This window comes from Aquarana catesbeiana, linkage group LG13, assembly GCF_042186555.1.
Source record: "Aquarana catesbeiana isolate 2022-GZ linkage group LG13, ASM4218655v1, whole genome shotgun sequence".
Classification (NCBI taxonomy): domain Eukaryota; kingdom Metazoa; phylum Chordata; class Amphibia; order Anura; family Ranidae; genus Aquarana; species Aquarana catesbeiana.
The window spans coordinates 172,452,675-172,471,446 of NC_133336.1; the positions used below are offsets into that span (position 1 = coordinate 172,452,675).

Consider the following 18,772-nt stretch of genomic DNA (forward strand, 5'->3'; position numbering starts at 1 on the left):
GCTGGTATCTCCATTTCATACCTGAAAACAGTTCTATTTACTTCTTAGATTTTATATAGGGTAGTTTTTTTTTTTTTTTTGTTACGAGAAGACAGATCTAAGCTGAGGTACCGAAGTCATTGCAAAATAGTTGGTGTTGATAAAATGTTGTTTACCCTTTCTCAGCTATATTGCCACTATTGCATTATGGTCTTTTGTTTTCATGTTTGTGTGTTGCAGCATAGTGACAACAGTTCAGATTACAGCTATGATTCAGATGAACATTCAGAGAGGCCCCACAAACCTCCCATGTACAGAGACTATGATTCCCATTATTCACAGGTAAGGCTTATGTTTTAACAACATGTAAAAGCAAAAGAGACTCTGCGAAATATGTTTTGGATTTTCTTGGCACCCCAAAGAACACAACATATTAAAACCAGAAAAGTTTTTATTAAATAAATTAAGATCATGTCAACGCTAAAAGGCAGAGTAAAATTGACAAAACTCCATTATGGTTTCCCTTATTGTCCATATAGAGTTTGGAAGAGTTCAAACCTCTGCTTTTTATTGCTGCCTGTGTCCTCATTTGGAAGATACTCCTTCTAGTCTATTTGTTGGGTTTCAGGCAGAACAGGAAGCAAAAAGAAATCCTACAGAGGCGCAGGCTGCAATAACTAATTTTCTCATTTAAAACCTGACAGAGGTTCTAACCTTAATATGTTGGGCATTTAAATTGGAAGAAAAACAGATTTAATAACATTGGTAATGTAAACTGTCTTACAGCGCGGCCATGGACCCGGGAGTTACATAGGACCCCACAAGAAAAATACCCCCAGTTATGATGACTACAGTAATTACAGTGATGGGAACTACAACGAAGAAGATGAGGAGGACTATGCAGAACAGCTGAAACACTACAGACAAGCAAAGGAAAGTCCGAACATGGGAGAACCCCCTTATAAAAAGATGGGTATGAAAGGGGGAGAACTAGGTAAACATTTTCAAATTATACCAAATGAATTCACAATCAGGAACTGGTTACTTTTCTGTGTTACCAGCTCATTGACATTGACTCTATTACCTTTCTCTTCACATTCTAGTCTTTATAACTGAGTCATTTGCTGTTGCATTCGTCTTCATCTAAAGAGGATTAGCCTTATATGGTCTGGGGTTCATTAGAATTCTTGGTGGCTGCACACTCACAGCTTTGAATGATACTGCCATTCCATTCTGCTCTATCTGATTGCTTACTGTCATTACACTGTAGTGTGTGCTTTGCATGCAGTGTTCCTATTGAATAGTACAGCCTATCAACTGGCAGATGATAAATGTTGAGTACCTGAGCTGTAAAGCATCTTTTAATTCAGCTCCTCTACAAAACAACCTTTCCTGATTTCACTATCCTCTATAAACACCTAGTGCATTTTGAGGCTTCCAACTCTAGATACTAGATCAGAGTGCTTTGTAGCAATTTATTATCCTCCATGTGATTGTTAGATTCTTCTTAGTGTTCATTCCACCAGCACAACAGCTTTTCATTGATAAGAGTGTCTGACCAGCTGTTAATATAAATATACAGTGTGTGTATATATATATATACACACATACAATCTCACAAAAGTGAGTACACCCCTCAAATTTTTGTAAATATTTTATTATATGTTTTCATGTGACAACACTGAGGAAATGACACTTTGCTACAATGTAAAGTATTGAGTGTACAGCTTGTATAACAGTGTAAATTTGCTGTTCCCTCAAAATAACTCAACACACAGCCATTAATGTCTAAACCGCTGGCAATAAAAGTGAGTACACCCCTAAGGAAAATGTCCAAATTGGGCCCAAAGTGTCAATATTTTGTGTAGCCACCATTATTTTCCAGCACTGCCTTAAAGCGGAGTTCCGCCCACCGCTACAAAAATTAAAAGCCAGCAGCTGCACATACTGCAGCTGCTGACTTTCAATAAGCGGACACTTACCTGTCTTGTAGTCCAGCGATGTTGGCACGCAGCTGATGTTTCGGGTGCATGCCACCTCTATTGCGTGTAAGGGAACCCGGCAGGGAACCCTACTGAGGCTCCGCTCCTCTCTCCCACTGGCCCGGTGGCTGGAGAAAGAGGAGGGAGCCCAGGCATTTATATCAATACCCGCGGCTGAGGCTCCCGGAAAACAGGTATCCTGTCACCCCTCTCCCCCCCGAAAGGTGCCAAATGTGGCACAGGAAAGGGGGGGGTGTACAACGAGCGGAAGTTCCACTTTTAGGTGGAACTCCACTTTAACCCTCTTGGGCTTGGAGTTCACCAGAGCTTCACAGGTTGTCACTGGAGTCCTCTTCCACTCCTCCATGATGAAATCACGGAGCTGGTGGATGTTAGAGACCTTGCGCTCCTCCACCTTCCGTTTGAGGATGCCCCACAGATGCTCAATAGGGTTTAGGCCTGGAGATATGCTTGGCCAGTCCATCACCTTTACACTCAGCTTTTTTAGCAAGGCAGTGGTCGTCTTGGAGGTGTGTTTGGGGTCGTTATCATGTTGGAGTACTGCCCTGCGGTCCAGTCTCCGAAGGGAGGGGATCATCCTTTGCTTCAGTATGTCACAGTACATGTTGGCATTCATGGTTCCCTCAATGAAATGTAGCTACCCGGTGCCGGCAGCACTCATGCAGCCCCAGACCATGACACTTGACTGTAGGCATACTACACTTGTCTTTGTATTCCTCACCTGGTTGCCGCCACACACTCTTGACACCATCTGAACCAAATAAGTTTATCTTGGTCTCATCAGACCACAGGACATGGTTCCAGTAATCTATGTCCTTAGTCTGCTGGTCTTCAGTAAACTGTTTGCGGGCTTTCTTGTGCATCATTTTTAGAAGAGGCTTCCTTCTGGGACAACAGCCATGCAGACCAATTTGATGCAGTGTGCGGCGTATGGTCTGAGCACTGACAGGCTGACCCCCAACCCCTTCAACCTCTGCAGCAATGCTGGCAGCACTCATACGTCTAATTCCCAAAGGCAACCTCTGGATATGACTCTGAGCACGCGCACTCAACTTCTATGGTCGACCATGGCGAGGCCTATTCTGAGTGGAACCTGTCCTGTGTGGTCTTGGCCACTGTGCTGCAGCTCAGTTTCAGGGTCTTGGCAATCTTCTTATAGCCTAGACCATCTTTATGTAGAACAATATTTTCTTTCTCGTACATCACGGGACACACAGCCTCAGTAATTACTGATGGGTTATAGGGTATCACTAGGTGATTGGACACCGGTCACACCCTAGACAGGAAGTTCAACCCCCTATATAACCCCTCCCCTTACTGGGGATACCTCAGTTTTTTCGCCAGTGTCTTAGGTATTGTTCACGAATAAGATGTGCTGAGCTCCAAAGGAATATCCTATACTGGGGCAAGCCATGCAACTGGATCCATTCAAAGTGCTTTTTCAGGCCAAATTGGATGGTACTCGGGCCTCGTGTCCGAAGAAACAAGGTTTTACCTGTAACGCCCATCTTTTTAGAGAGCTGGACCCCGGGATCCAGTATTTGTTTTTTTCAGCCATATCCCTGGCGGGGTGCTTTACAGGGCCAGAACTGCGGATCCCCCTATTCAAGGAGGCCCCAGTCTCTGAAGGTTTTTTCCAAACGGAGCCCACCGTGAGAGGTGAAGATTGGGTCTGTATAACAGAACCCTGCAGCTGGATAAGGTAAGGGAGACTCCTCAGGAATTTTTTAATTCTAGTAGGTTTTCTCCTTTAAGTAAATGTATGCTATGCCTATTGTCGCCACCGGGGGCTGTCAAGAGCACATACCTTTTCATGCTTGTTCTGTCTGTCTCTGTGTCCACGCTGTGCGCTCTTCCAGCCAGGCCCCAGGTAGGATGAGTTGGGGGGTTCTCTCTTTAGGGATTCTCCCCCCCCCCATGGTTAGGGGGACCGGGGTGGCCTGAGCAAACAGCGGTAGTATACCGCACCACCGCCGCCGCTACCGCAATTTTCGTCAGGTTCCACCGGCCATTCTCTCTCCTCCACCCCAGCCTCCCCTCCATGCTTGTCCCAAGGATCGGAGCCTCGGCTCGCGCAGGAAAGCACACATTTTTGAAAAAAACTAGGGCGGGGGGGCGGTGGAGCATTAACGCGATGTCCGGCGTGATTAGACACCCACATCGCTGGCTACACAGGCTATAAAGTGCACTCTCTTTCAGGTGCACACAGCCTATGGAGGGACACAGAGCTGACGGGCGCATGTGAGGTGGGACACAGGCATTCTCCCAGGCAGCATTTACTTAAAACACCAGACTGAGCATTGGTAGCAGCGGCAGTTGCTGAACTACATCGCTCAGCAGTTAGTGTTTTTTTGTAGTACCTCAACCTTTTGTTGCTTTGCACTATGGGTAGAAGAGGTAAAATACCCCGAAAACCAGAGGCTCTAGGGATCTCCCTCAGGCTCTGATGACCCCCCTTCTGCAGCACCTCCCCCCCCCCCCGAGGGACCTGGGATGGCTGGCCAGGGTGAGCCGTCGGATCAGGGGCTGCATCTGCTTCTGGCACTTCAGCCCCTGTATACATTACGCAGGAGGTTTTTTCCTCAACCATTAATGGGCTAGAGGAAAGACTAATGGCCTTAATCGCATCTTCACTCAGTGGAAGAAAACGCACTAGGTCTCCCTCTGTTACCCAGGACCCTCAAGCTGAGGAACTCTGGGGAAAAAGGAGAGGAATCCCTCTCAGAGGATCGGGATGAGACTGATTCCTCTTCTGAGGAATCAAGTGAAGGGTCCTCTTCAGCTTCTCAGGATGAGAAGGTGTAGGTGTTAGTGCAAATTCTTGCTGGATTGGTCCGCTCCACATTTAAGTTGCCTGTACCTGAGTCAGTTAAAGAACCCTCCTCTTTGGGTTCACTGAAGCCTCCTCAAACAACACATGCTGTTCATAGTTTACTAGAAAAGCTCATTTTTTCTGAGTGGGATCACCCAGATAAACATTTTTTTTCTGCCTAAAAAGTTTTCAACGCTTTATCCTATGTAGGAAAAATTTAGAAAAATGTGGGGTATACCGGCAGTTGACGCTGCCATTTACTCCGTAAATAAAAGTCTGACTTGTCCTGTCGACAATGCTCAGATGCTTAGGGATCCAACTGATAAAAAAATGGAATTCCTGTTAAAAAATGTGTTTTCCTTTTTTTTTTTTCAGTAGCTCAACCTGCAGTGGCAGCAATCGGAGTCTGTCAATACTTGAGAGACCATGTTAAACAGGTCCTCAAAGTTTTACCTGAACAACAAGCCCAGGGGTTGGCCAACCTTCCAGCGGCTTTATGTTTTGCTGTTGACGCAATCAGAGATTCTATTATCCAAACCTCTCGCCTTTCGCTTGGGTTGGTGCATATGCGTAGAATCTTATGGTTGAAAAATTGGTCAGCCGAATCACCATGTAAGAAGCTTCTGGCTGGATTTCCATTTCGTGGTGCTAGGCTGTTTGGAGAGGATTTAGACAATTATATCCAAAAGATCTCTAGTGGGAAAAGCACACTCTTACCAGTTAAGAAAAGGAGTAAGCGTCCCTCTTTTAAACTGGCTCTTTCCCCTAGTGCCAGGAGCATCAGCCTCCAGGCAGTCGCGACAGCCTCCTCCGTCAGGCTCAAGAAATAAATTTCAGAATCGACCCAAGGGACAAAAGAAGTCCTGGGGGAAGAAGCCTACTAGACAAGACGCTAAAGCCTCTTTATGAAGGAGCGCCCCCGCTCGCTTGGGTGGGGGGAAGACTGCTACAGTTCTCAAAGCTCTGGCAGGAAGATTTCCAGGACAGATGGGTGATCTCCAAGGTAACTCTAGGTTACAAACTGGAGTTCCGAGCATTCCCCTCTCCTCGTTTCCTCAGATCAAATGTCCCCAGAGATCCAGAGAAAAAGCAGTCTCTCCTTCTAGCGTTGGAGCGACTATTGTCGCAAAAGGTCATCGTGGTGGTTCCCACGGAAGAGCAGGTATTGGGGTTTTATTCAAACCTTTTCACGGTTCCAAAACCAAATGGCGATGTCAGACCCATTCTGGATCTAAAGGATCTAAACCGATTCCTAAAGATTCGATCCTTTCGCATGGAATCAATTTGATCAGTAGTCTCCATCCTACAAGGAGGAGAACTTCTGGCGTCAATAGACATCAGGGATGCGTACCTGCATGTACCCATTTTCCCTGCTCATCAAAAGTACTTGCGTTTCAAAGTAGGAAAACGCCACTTTCAGTTTATAGCCCTGCCTTTCGGGCTAGCCACTGCACCTCGGGTGTTTACAAAAATCTTGGCTCCTCCTCTGGCCAGATTAAGGGCCCAAGGTATAACTGTCATAGCATACCTAGACAACCTGCTCTTGATAGACCAGTCGGTAGCCTGCCTGGACCAGAACTTGGTCACCACAGTCAACTACTTGGAATACCTAGGTTGGATTCTCAACTTAGAAAAGTTTTTCTTAAAACCAGTAAGAAGACTAGAGTATTTGGGCCTGGTCATAGATACAAGCCAAGAGAAGATATTTTTACCTCAGGCAAAGATCAGTGCCTTAAAAGAACTGATTCAGGTAGTTAGGACAAAAAAGGGTCCTTCTGTTCGCCTTTGTATGAGGCTGCTGGGAAAGATGGTGGCTTCATTCGAAGCAGTTCCCTATGCTCAGTTTCATTCAAGACTGCTGCAACACAGTATCCTGTCTGCCTGGAACAAGAAAGTGCAGGCATTAGATTTTCCGATGCATCTGTCTCCTACAGTGCGTCAGAGCCTCAGTTGGTGGTTAATACCCGAAAACCTGCAAAAAGCGAAGTCCTTTTTACTGGTTACCTGGACAGTGGTAACAACGGATGCCAGTCTTTCGGGTTGGGGAGCAGTTCTGGAACAGTCTGCGGTCCAAGGGGAATGGTCCAAAATCGAGAGGACCTTACCCATCAACATTCTGGAGATCCGTGCGGCGTATCTAGCCCTAAAGGCCTGGACTCTCAGGCTACAGGGTTGCCCTGTCAGGATCCAGTCCGACAATGCCACAGCAGTGGCTTATATTAATCATCAAGGAGGCACCAGGAGTCATGCAGCTCAGGGAGAAGTGAACCAGATTTTAGTCTGGGCAGAAAAGCATGTGCCATGCATATCGGCAGTTTTCATTCCGGGGATAGAAAACTGGCAGGCGGACTATTTGAGTCGCCAGCGGTTAATCCCAGGGGAACGGTCTCTTCACTCCGACGTCTTTTGGGCCATATGCCAAAGATGGGGGGTTCCAGATGTAGATCTCTTTGCATCCAGATTCAACAAAAAGATCGACAAGTTTGTGGCAAGAACAAAGGATCCTCTTGCATGCGAACAGATGCGTTGGTGATTCTGTGGCATCGGTTCTCACTGATTTATGCATTCCCTCCTATTCTGCTACTGCCACGACTCCTTCGAAGGATCAGGCAGGAAAAGAAGTCGGTACTTCTGGTGGCCCCAGCTTGGCCCAGGAGAGCTTGGTATGCAGAAATAGTAAGGATGACAGTAGGTTCCCCGTGGACCCTACCATCACGTCCAGACCTGTTATCTCAAGGTCTAGTGTTCCATCCTGCCTTACAAATGCTAAATTTGACGGTTTGGCTATTGAAACCCACGTTCTGAAGAGTCGTGGGCTTTCAGGTCCTGTGATCTCTACCTTGATCAATGCAAGGAAGCCAGCTTCCAGAGTGATTTATCATAGAGTCTGGAAAACTTATGTATCCTGGTGTGAATCCAGGGGTTGGCATCCCAGAAAATATGTAATAGGTAGAATTCTTGACTTTCTACAAATGGGGTTAGAAATGAACCTGGCCTTGAGTACCATCAAGGGCCAGGTCTCGACCTTATCAGTATTACTTCAACGGCCACTTGCTTCACATTCTTTGGTCCGAAACTTTATGCAGGTAGTGACGCGTCTTAATCCTCCGGTTAAGGCGCCCTTAAAACCCTGGGACTTGAAATTGGTTCTGTCAGTTTTACAGAAACAGCCTTTTGAACCAATACGTCAAATTCCCTTGGTCTTGTTGACAAGAAAGTTAATTTTTCTGGTAGCCATTTCTTCTGCTAGAAGAGTATCAGAATTAGCAGCTCTTTCCTGTAAAGAGCCTTATTTAGTCATACACAAGGATAGAGTGGTATTGCGCCCTCAACCTAGCTTTCTACCGAAAGTGGTTTCAGATTTCCATCTAAACCAAGATATTGTTCTGCCTTCCTTTTTTCCAGATCCCTGTTCTACGGAAGAAAGGTCACTACATTCTTTGGATGTAGTAAGAGCAGTCAAGGCCTATCTGGAAGCAACTGCTCAAATTCGCAAAACGGATGTTTTGTTCGTACTGCCAGAAGGTCCCAATAGAGGACAGGCAGCGTCAAAGTCTACCATTTCAAAATGGATTCAACAAATGATTATTCAAGCTTACGGTTTGAAACAGAAAATTCCACCTTTTCAAATCAAGGCACACTCCACAAGGGCTATTAGTGCTTCTTGGGCGGTGCATCACCGGGCCTCTATGGCTCAAATCTGCAAGGCCGCAACCTGGTCTTCAGTCCATACATTCACCAGATTTTATCAGGTGGATGTGGGAAGGCATGAGGATATCGCCTTTGGGCGTAGTGTGCTGCAGGCAGCGGTACAAGGTCCTCAGGTCTGATTACACCCTACGTTGTGTGGTCCCCTCCCCTCAAATAGCATTGCTCTGGGTCCCGTGATGTACGAGAAAGAAAATAGGATTTTTATAACAGCTTACCTGTAAAATCCTTTTCTTTTGAGGTACATCACGGGACACAGAGGTCCCGCCCCTCTTCTAATACACTTATATTGCTTTGCTACAAAACTGAGGTATCCCCAGTAAGGGGAGGGGTTATATAGGGGGTTGAACTTCCTTTCTAGGGTGTGACCATTGTCCAGTCACCTTGTGATACCCATATAACCCATCAGTAATTACTGAGGCTCTGTGTCACGCGATGTACCTCAAAAGAAAAGGATTTTACAGGTAAGCTGTTATAAAAATCCTATTTTTCAGATCCTCAGAGAGTTCTTTGCCATGAGGTGCCATATTGAACTTCCAGTGACCAGTATGAGCGAGAGCGATAAAGCCAAATTTAACACACCTGCTCCCCATTCACACCTGAGACCTTGTAACATTAACGAGTCACTTGACACCGGGGAGGGAAAATGGCTAATTGGGCCCGATTTGGACATTTCCAAATAGGGGTTCTCACTTTTGTTGACAGCAGTTGAGACATTAATGGCTGTGTGTTGAGTTATTTTGAGGGGACAGCAAATTTACACTGTTATACAAATTGTACTACTTTACATTGTAGCAAAGTGTCATTTCTTTAGTGTTTCTTTAGTGTTGTCACATGAAAATACAGTTGTGCTCATAAGTTTAAATACTCTGGCAGAATTTGATTTCTTGGCCATTTTTCAGAGAATATGAATGATAACACAAAAACATTTCTTTCACTCATGGTTAGTGTTTGGTTGAAGCTATTTATTATCAGTCAACTGTGTTTACTCTTTTTAAATTATAATCACAACAGAAACTACCCAAATGACCCTGATCAAAAGTTTACATACCCTGGTGATTTTGACCTGATAACATGCACACAAGTTGACACAAAGGGGTTTGAATGGCTATTAGAGCCCTTTCACACTGGGGCGGTTTGCAGGCGCTATTGCGCTAATAATAGCGCCTGCAAACCGACCCGAAAGTGCCGCTACTTTCATTCCAGTGTGAAAGCCCCGAGGGCTTTCACACTGGAGCGATGCGCTGGCAGGATGGTAAAAAAAGTCCTGCCAGCAGCATCTTCGGAGCGGTGTGTATACCGCTCCTTTACCGCTCCTGCCCATTGAAATCAATGGGACGGCGCGGCTATACTGCCGACAAAGCGCCTCTGCAGAGGCGCTTTGCGGTGGTATTTAACCCTTTCTCGGCCACTAGCGGGGGGTAAAACCGCCCTGCTAGCGGCCGCATACCGACGGTAAAACGCCACTAATAATAGCGGCATTTTACCGCCGACGCCGCCCCCGCCCCAGTGTGAAAGGGCTCTTAAAGGTAACCATCCTCACCTGTGATCTCTTTGCTTGTAATTAGTGTGTGTGTATAAAAGGTCAATGAGTTTCTGGACTCCTGACAGACCCTTGCATCTTTCATCCAGTGCTGCACTGACGTTTCTGGATTATGAGTCATGGGGAAAGCCTAAGAATTGTCAAAGGATCTGCGGGAAAAGGTGGTTGAACTATATAAATCAGGAAAGGGATATTAAAAGATATCCAAGGAATTGAGAATGGCAATCAGCAGTATTCAAACTCTAATGGAGAAGTGAAAAATCAGGGGTTCTGTTGAAACCAAACCGCGGTCAGGTAGACCAGCTAAAATTTCAGCCACAACTGCCAGGAAAATTGTTCGGGATGCAAAGAAAAACCCACAAATAACTTCAGGTGAAATAATGGACTCTCTGAAAACATGTGGTGTGGCTGTTTCAAGATGTACAATAAGGAGGTACTTGAAGAAAGATGGGCTGCATGGTCGAGTTACCAGAAGAAAACTACGCAAATGCCACAAAGTATCCCACTTACAATACGCCAAACAGCACAGAGACGAGCCTCAAACCTTCTGGCACAAAGTCATTTGGAGTTATGAGACCAAAATTGAACAGTTTGGTCACAACCATAAACGATACATTTTACAGAGGAGTCAACAAGGCCTATGATAAAAGGTATACCATTCCTACTGTGAAACACATAGGTGGATCGCTGATGTTTTGGGATCTGTGAGCTACAAAGGCACAGGAAATTTGGTCAAAATTGATGGCAAGATGAATGCAGTGTGTTATCAAAAAATACTGGAGGAACATTTGCATTCATCAGCCATGAAGCTGCGCATGGGATGTACTTGGACATTCCAACATGACAATGATCCAAAACACAAGGCCAAGTCGACCTGTCATTGGCTACAGCAGAATAAAGTGATGGTTCTGGAGTGGCCATCTCAGTCTCCTGATCTCAATATCATTGAGCCACTCTGGGGAGATCTCAAACATGCAATTCATGCAAGACAGCCCAAGAATTTACAGGAACTGGAGGCTTTTTGCCAAGAGGAATGGGCAACTTTACCATCTGAGAAGATAAAGAGCCTCATCCACAAATACCAGAAAGGACTTCAAGCTTTCATTGATGTTAAAGGGGGCAATACACGGTATTAAGAACTGGGGTATGTAAACTATTGATCAGGGTCATTTGGGTAGTTTCTGTTGTGATTATGATTTAAAAAGAGTAAACACAGCTGATTGATAATAATGGCTTCAGCCAAACACTAACCATAAGTGAAAGAAACGTTTTTGTGTTATCATTCATATTCTCTGAAAAATGGCCAAGAAATCATAAATTCTGTCAGGGTATGTAAACGTATGAGCACAACTGTATATAATAATTACAGAAATGTGAGCGGTGTACTCACTTTTGGGAGATACTGTATGTGTGTGTGTGTGTGTGTGTGTGTGTGTGTGTGTGTGTGTGTGTGTGTGTGTGTTCAGACAGGTTTTTTTTTTAATTGTTTTTATATTTACAGTGGCACAACAATAAAAAAAAATAACATTAAAAGGACACATATTAAGAGAAGACCAAAAAACAAAAGATAACAGAATGAGCACTATATTTGGCCTATCAGGTCCTACAGTCTTGCTTAACTAAATAAAATAAAATTGTAAACCCTCCTAACCCACCCCCTTTGTGCAATGTTATTTATATGAAATACCCCAAAATATGAAGCTGAAACAGTTAATTTTCCTGAATGAACCCATATATACCATTAATGTGTTACTAAACCCACAACAGTAAAACCAGTCTGTTTATGCAGTAAAGCATGCTTGTTATACTCATTGTTTGATCCTGTCTTTTCCCCCTCTCTCCCCTCCTTCCACTGTCCCCTGATAATTTCCTGATAACACAGACTCTATGGAGTCAGGCTGCACATGCTCAGTTTGGTGTGTATTGCTAGAGAGGTTTTTTTGTTTTCTTGGTAGAGTGCATGTGATCAGCACAGGGCCAATCAGCACTGTCCAGAAAGAGGGTCTAGACTAGGGTCTTGCAGTCTCATAGGACAGGCAGAAAACTCCTCCTACAAACTTTAACCAGTGCTTGGCTGGACACTGATAGAAGTCACAAAACTTCTGTAACTGCTGATGAGAAAAGGTATTTAGCAGTTTATATTTACTAGAAAAAATTGCATTGTCATGTTCTGTGTATTGTGGGATACCAGATATAGTGAATGCAGGCTCCTGGGGTTAGTGACACTTTATAATGTGCTGATAGTCAATACAATCTCTTAGCTAGGTTCTCAAACGTTAAATGTTTTTTGCATCAATATAAGTTTTATAAAACTTAAAAAATTTGTTCACACTTGTGTGTTTACAAATGCTGTTTATATTGTTTTGTAGGGGAGCAGCAACAAAAAGGGTATTACTATAGTCGGGGAGGTGGTCCTCATAAGAAGATGATGATGCGTAAGGATAGAGGTCGAGGCCGAGGAGGACACAAAGGATCCTATTATCAAGATGGCTATCAAGAGGTAAAGCCCAGATAAATCGGAAGCTGATGTAACATATCAATAACTTGTGCTGGAGCATTTTAAATATATTGTTGCTTGGTGAGAATTATTTTTTGAAAGGCACTCATATCCATGTATCCCCTGCTTCATTTGATAATGCCTAGTATGCAGTTTCTGCAAAATCCAAGGTAAGTAGGATAAAAACTGATGAAATAAAAAGCAAATGCAGGCTGTTTTCCATAGTCGTAAACAGGTTTTCTAGTTAAAATTGTGTAATTTAGGTAGAAAAAATGTTTATGAGAATTGAGTGTATTGGACTGCCAACATCTTTAAAACATGGAAAACATGCAACAAGTGCAGCAGGAACCGCCCCCTTGGACTTTTAAGGCAGAAATAGGGGTAATGGAATAGGTAAAACAGCAGCAAAGTGTCACTTTTATTGGGTACACAATGTGTAATAAATTTTATAGACATGAACAGTGACATTGAAATATACAAGGTATACCAATTAACTACCGGTAGTTAATACATAGATACATATATCAAACCCACAGCTAATAATCCAGGCACTGCCAGAGTCAAACTGAGGTCAGTCCATGAAGATTTGTAGCATACATCCCAACATGTTTCAGAGATTTGTTGGTATATATTTTTTCCTTCATCAGGGGAGGTTTACATTTGGGTGACTTTTTATCTTTATCTGCAACATAGATACAGGTACATAGTATTTGTACTGCAGTGCATAAAAGGCAAATAGTTTTACAGTCAGCTAAAGTTTTTTTAGGCTTAAAGGTACATACAGGGTTCATTGAAGGACATAGGGAAATGGTAAAAACATATGTGGAAATTCCACGTTGGCTGAGAAAGCCTGCACAGACAACATGGGTGGACAGGCATGCAACTCCGGGCCAGCCACTGATTAACATCCACAGGAGACACTCTGATGGCTACATCAGAAGAGAGGTAATACTGTCTAAAGAACCATAAAAGTGAAAAGAAGTCAATCATGGTTTTAGGATTAGTACACAGACACAACCAGTGTGCATGTGGCAGTAAAGCAGAGGCATATATTGCCCAGAATTGCCTGTAATTGAATATTACATTACCTTTCAGTATAATGGTGGAAGCGCAGCCAACAGAGCGTCAGTGGTCAAACCAAGACATGCCAGCTGTGTGTGAGCGTTGCTATATAGGAAATCACCTGATAAGGGAGCCAATCCTTACAGGGGGTGGTGCTGCTTGTCCGGCCTCACTCACTGTATGAGAAACAGCTGAGGCCGGATTCAGAGAGCGTCTCCCTGACGTAGAGGTGCGCGGCTTAGCCCCGCCCCTCGGGGAGTGATGGCGTCACACACTGGCGTGTCAGTGGTGAAAGGAAGTCTCCGTTTGTTCCTAGACACAGTGGAGATAGGTAGGGGCTCCTCCCCGCACATATGGCCTGTATGGAGACAGGAAAATCCCTGTCATCCACCAGCCATGCGCAGGTGGAGCCTACACTCCGGGTGGTGTGAAAGAACAAGGCAGCCCAGAGAGCGCATCATGCGCCACCCAGTGGACCGAACGGAAAATGACAGCCAATGTGTTTTCAATGCCAAAACATCATGATCACAAAAAACAAACAAAAACCAAAAAATAAATGAATGAAAATAATAAGGATAAGATTGAAAAGGAGGGATGAAAAGGATATGGCGGTTGAATTATCAAATGGACACAATTAGAAAAAATCCATATTGTATACATGCAATTATGAGGACAAGGTCGCCTATAGGAGGGCCCCCTCTGTGGGTGATAAATTGGTAGCTAGCGAATACAAATCAATGCTGTATATAAAACCTTGGGAACCTTTACGTGTGGTGGGTGTGGCTACTGCCAATACATGGACAGGTGTAAACACATTGACCTACCTAATGGACGAAACTTTCGTCTGAAACATTATGTAAATTGTAGGACATAGTGTACCTACTCACTTGTGAATGTGTGTGCTACTATGTCAGGAAGACCATAAATGAATTTTGGAAACGAATATACCAATATCTATCCACCATACGCAAACTAGACCCTGATGTCCCCATTGGCCGCCACATGGCATCAGTTCACCCAGAAGGTATATTTCCTGGCACTTGATCATATACAATTTAACTCCAGAGGTGGCGACTTCAATAAGCGTCTTCTCCAATGTGAGTTGAGATGGATATTTAATTTACAGGCCACCTCACAACCTGGCCTAAATGAGGCATTCAATTTTAAGTCTTTCCTTCCGGGCTTTGTTTCAGGGGGCTGTGAATTAAATTTATAGCTTCCCCTTCATTGTCCTGACTTTAATTACATCTTAACTCTCTTGTTCCATGCTATATCATTTACACAATGGCTTCACAGACCCATCAGTTATATAAACGCTCCTTCTGTTACTATGGGGACACTATGATTAGTGACCTTATGATTTCCCTATACTTTGATGTATCTCTCACAATACAATTCTGTGACCGTATCATTGTCCTCATAATTGCATGTATATAATATGTATTTTTTCTAATTGTGTCCATTTGATATTTCAACCGCCATGTCCTTTTCATCCCTCCTTTTCCAATCTTATCCTTATTCTTGTTTTTTTCATTCATTCATTTATTTATTTTTTGTTTTTTGTTTGTTTTTTGTGATCATGATGTTTTGGCATTGTAAACACATTGGCTGTCATTTTTCGTTCGGTCCACTGGGTGGCGCATGCTGCGCTCTTTGGGCTGCCTTGTTCTTTCACACCACCCGGTGGGTACGTTCCACCTGCGCGTGGCTGGTGAATGACAGGGATTTTCCTGTCTCCATCCAGGCCATATGTGTGGGGAGGAGCTCCTACCTGTCTCCGCTGTGTCTATGACACAGATGGAGACTGCCTTTCGCTGGTGAGGCGCGGGCGCATGACATGATCATGCCCCGAGGGGCGGGGCTATGCTGCGCGCCTCCACGTCTGGGAGACGCTGCGAATCTGGCCTCAGCTGTTTCTCATATAGCAAATGAGGCTGGAAAACAAACACCACCCCCTGTGAGGATTGGCTCCCTTATCAGGTGATTTCCTATATATCAGCGCTCACACACAGCTGGCATGTCTCAGTTTGACCACTGTCGCTCTGTTGTCTGCGCTTCCACCATTATACTGAAATGTAATGTAATATTCAATTACAGGCAATTCTGGGCAAATATATGCCTCTGCTTTGCTGCCACATGCACACTGGTCGTGTCTGTGTACTAATCCTAAAACCATGATTGACTTCTTTTCACTTTTATGGTTCTTTAGACAGTATTTGGGAAAAAAATGCAGCGCTAAGAAGTATTAGGAAGTTAGGGTGTAGTGAAACAATTAAGTAAGAGATGCTGTACTGAACAGTAAAGCATATGTGCAAAAACCATAAGTGAAATGAAATGAACAAACACAGTATAAAGTGTCCACATATGGTAAATGGATGATTCCAAACTCTAATTAATAAGAGGAACTGGTATGGACCAAAAAATGATGTGAGACTAGAAAATAAAGTCAATGGTGCACGGTGTGGATCTGTGACTGTGAGTCAACAACGGGGTACAGAACTTCCGTAGCTGTAAACCAACATCTCGATATGGGGCATCAGAATGAAAACATCAGGAAGTAAGATAAGATGGGTACTCTTACCAGATGACGTGGACTCCACTGTCGTATGACATGGAGTCAATGGTGCATGGAGCCAAACCTAGGCTGGAAAACGATATCCGGAACGGTGGAACCTCTGTCTCACTTCTCGACTTCTCTGGTGGGGTGAAGAAACATCAGGAAGGGCCGCCAACTGGATATCAGCCAATAGACCTCAAGGATGTGTTCCAAGGAGAAGCCGGGGACAGATTTGATCCAGACCCCGTGATGGAAGTAGGGCTACTGGAAGGCAGTTTCTTGCATCGGGGTAATATGCAAATAAAAAATAAAAAGCTTCTGCATAGTGCAGGTAAACCAGGGATTTTTATTTCTAAAAATACCATACAAAAAATGGATAAAAGTGATCACAATTGAAATAAAATCTAAGCAGCGTAAGGAAGGGGAGATCTTACCCCACAGTCACAGATCCACACCGTGCACCATTGACTTTATTTTCTAGTCTCACATCATTTTTTGGTCCATACTAGTTCCTCTTATTAATTAGAGTTTGGAATCATCCATTTACCATATGTGGACACTTTATACTGTGTTTGTTCATTTCATTTCACTTATGGTTTTTGCACATATGCTTTACTGTTCAGTACAGCATCTCTTACTTAATTGTTTCACTACACCCTAACTTCCTAATACTTCTTAGCGCTGCATTTTTTTCCCAGTTACCAGTTATTGTTTGTCACAATGTATGCAGCTGCTGGCTCACATATATTTTATTTTTGCTATTAGAGCGCAGTGCTTTCATATTCTCTTTAGACAGTATTACCTCTCTTCTGGTGTAGCCATCAGAGTGTTTCCTGTGGATGTGTATAAGTGGCTGGCCCGGAGTTGCATGCCTGTCCACCCATGTTGTCCATTCGTTCTCTCTCAGCCAACGTGGAATTTTCACAGTTGTTTTGACTATTTCCCTATGTCCTTCAATGAACCCTGTATGTAAGTACCTTTAAGCCTAAAAAAACATTTAGCTCACTATGTAAAACTATTTGCCTTTTATGCACTGCAGTACAAATGCTATGTAACTGTATCTATGTTGCAGATAAAGTCACCCAAATGTAAACCTTCCCTGATGAAGGAAAAAATATATATCAACAAATTTCTAAAATATGTCGGGATGTATGCTACAAATCTTCATGGACTGACCTCAGCTTGACTCTGGCAGTGCCTGGATTATTAGCTGTGGGTTTGATATATGTATCTATGTATTAACTGGTTCATTGGTATACCTTGTATATTTTAATGTCACTGTTCAAGTCTATAAAATGTATTACATATTGTTTACCCAATAAAAGGCACTTTGCTGCCTTTTACCTACTCCATTGCTCCTATTTTTGCATTAAAAGCCCAAGGGGGTGGCCCCTGCTGCACTTGTTGCATGTTTCCTCTCTTTGTGTAATTTAGGTAATCCGTCTGTTGCCTTGTAATAAGTCTGTTGCATAATCTGTCTCACTGCTCCTTTTTCATTTTAAATCATTAAACTGGGTGACAGACAGGTTTTCGTTTAAATCAGGCTGGCCAGTATGCATTCTGCTGCTCGATGGCCTAGCATCCTTTTTAGTGGAGACAAATCAAAATCATGAGTTTGGTCCTTCTGGTTTGTTTGACCACCAAAACTAACGACCACAAGTCAACAAATTAAACTGATAAGACCAATGTTCACTTACCAGAGCAAAACCCTACTGTGATGTTGAGGGAGCAGGTGTTGTGACAAAATGACCAATCTGGCAGAATGTGCAACCCGTGTCACTTCCTGTGACGTGGAATCAGCTGTAGCTGAAAACTGCGCAGGCGCAACGTGTCATACATCCCTTCACTGGCGTCAGTGCACCGAGGAATTTGCCTGACAAAATGCTTGACCGACTACTGCGCATGTGCGCCGCCATCTTACTGCACCTTACACTCAACCTCATCACCCCTACAGTAAGCAGGCAGGGCAGTGACATGTTGCTACACCACCAAACGCCGTTTTGAATTAGCAAACTAATTTCAGCAATCGAGTGAGCCTAATTCAAAACGGCGTTTGGTGTAGCATCATGTCCGCTGCCCTGCCTGCTTACTGTAGGTGTGATGAGGTTGAGTGTAAGGTGCAGCAAGTTGGCCGTGCGCATGCGCAGTAGTCGGTCAAGCATTTTGTCAGGCAAATTCCTCTGTCCACTGACGTCAGCCAGTGAAGGGATGTATGACGCAGTGCACGCGGTTTGGAGCTCCAGCTGATTCCACGTCACCAGGATGTGACCCGGGTTGTACATTCTGCCAGGTTGCTCATTTTGTCAGAACACAGGCCACCTTTTATCTGATTGTCAGGTTGCATAGGCTTTACCAGCCTGCCCAACTTCAGGAAGCATCATTTCCATCAGCGGATAAAACAGCCTCCCTGCAGCAAGGTTTGGAACGCTATCATGAGGGAGACTACCATACATGTGCATGTTTCTCTTGCCCCATATATAATACTTATAAGGGGAGAACCACTTTAAATATTTCCTCTATATGTTATACATTGAATAAACTGTATACCATAACAAAATAAATTAAAAAGCATATAACCCTCTCTGTGAGAAAATAGAAAATGTGCATTTTG

At 43.9% G+C, this 18,772-nt stretch overlaps 1 protein-coding gene across 1 annotated transcript in view; it reads left to right on the forward strand.

Annotated features, from left to right (window-relative positions):
- ZC3H6 (zinc finger CCCH-type containing 6) overlaps positions 1-18,772 on the forward strand; it is a 92,797-nt gene that overhangs the window by 23,750 nt on the left and 50,275 nt on the right. The window contains exons 3-5 of the mRNA XM_073608648.1: positions 220-321; positions 766-973; positions 12,415-12,545. Of these exons, the coding sequence (XP_073464749.1) occupies positions 220-321; positions 766-973; positions 12,415-12,545 (441 nt within the window). The remainder of the gene's footprint in view (positions 1-219; positions 322-765; positions 974-12,414; positions 12,546-18,772) is intronic.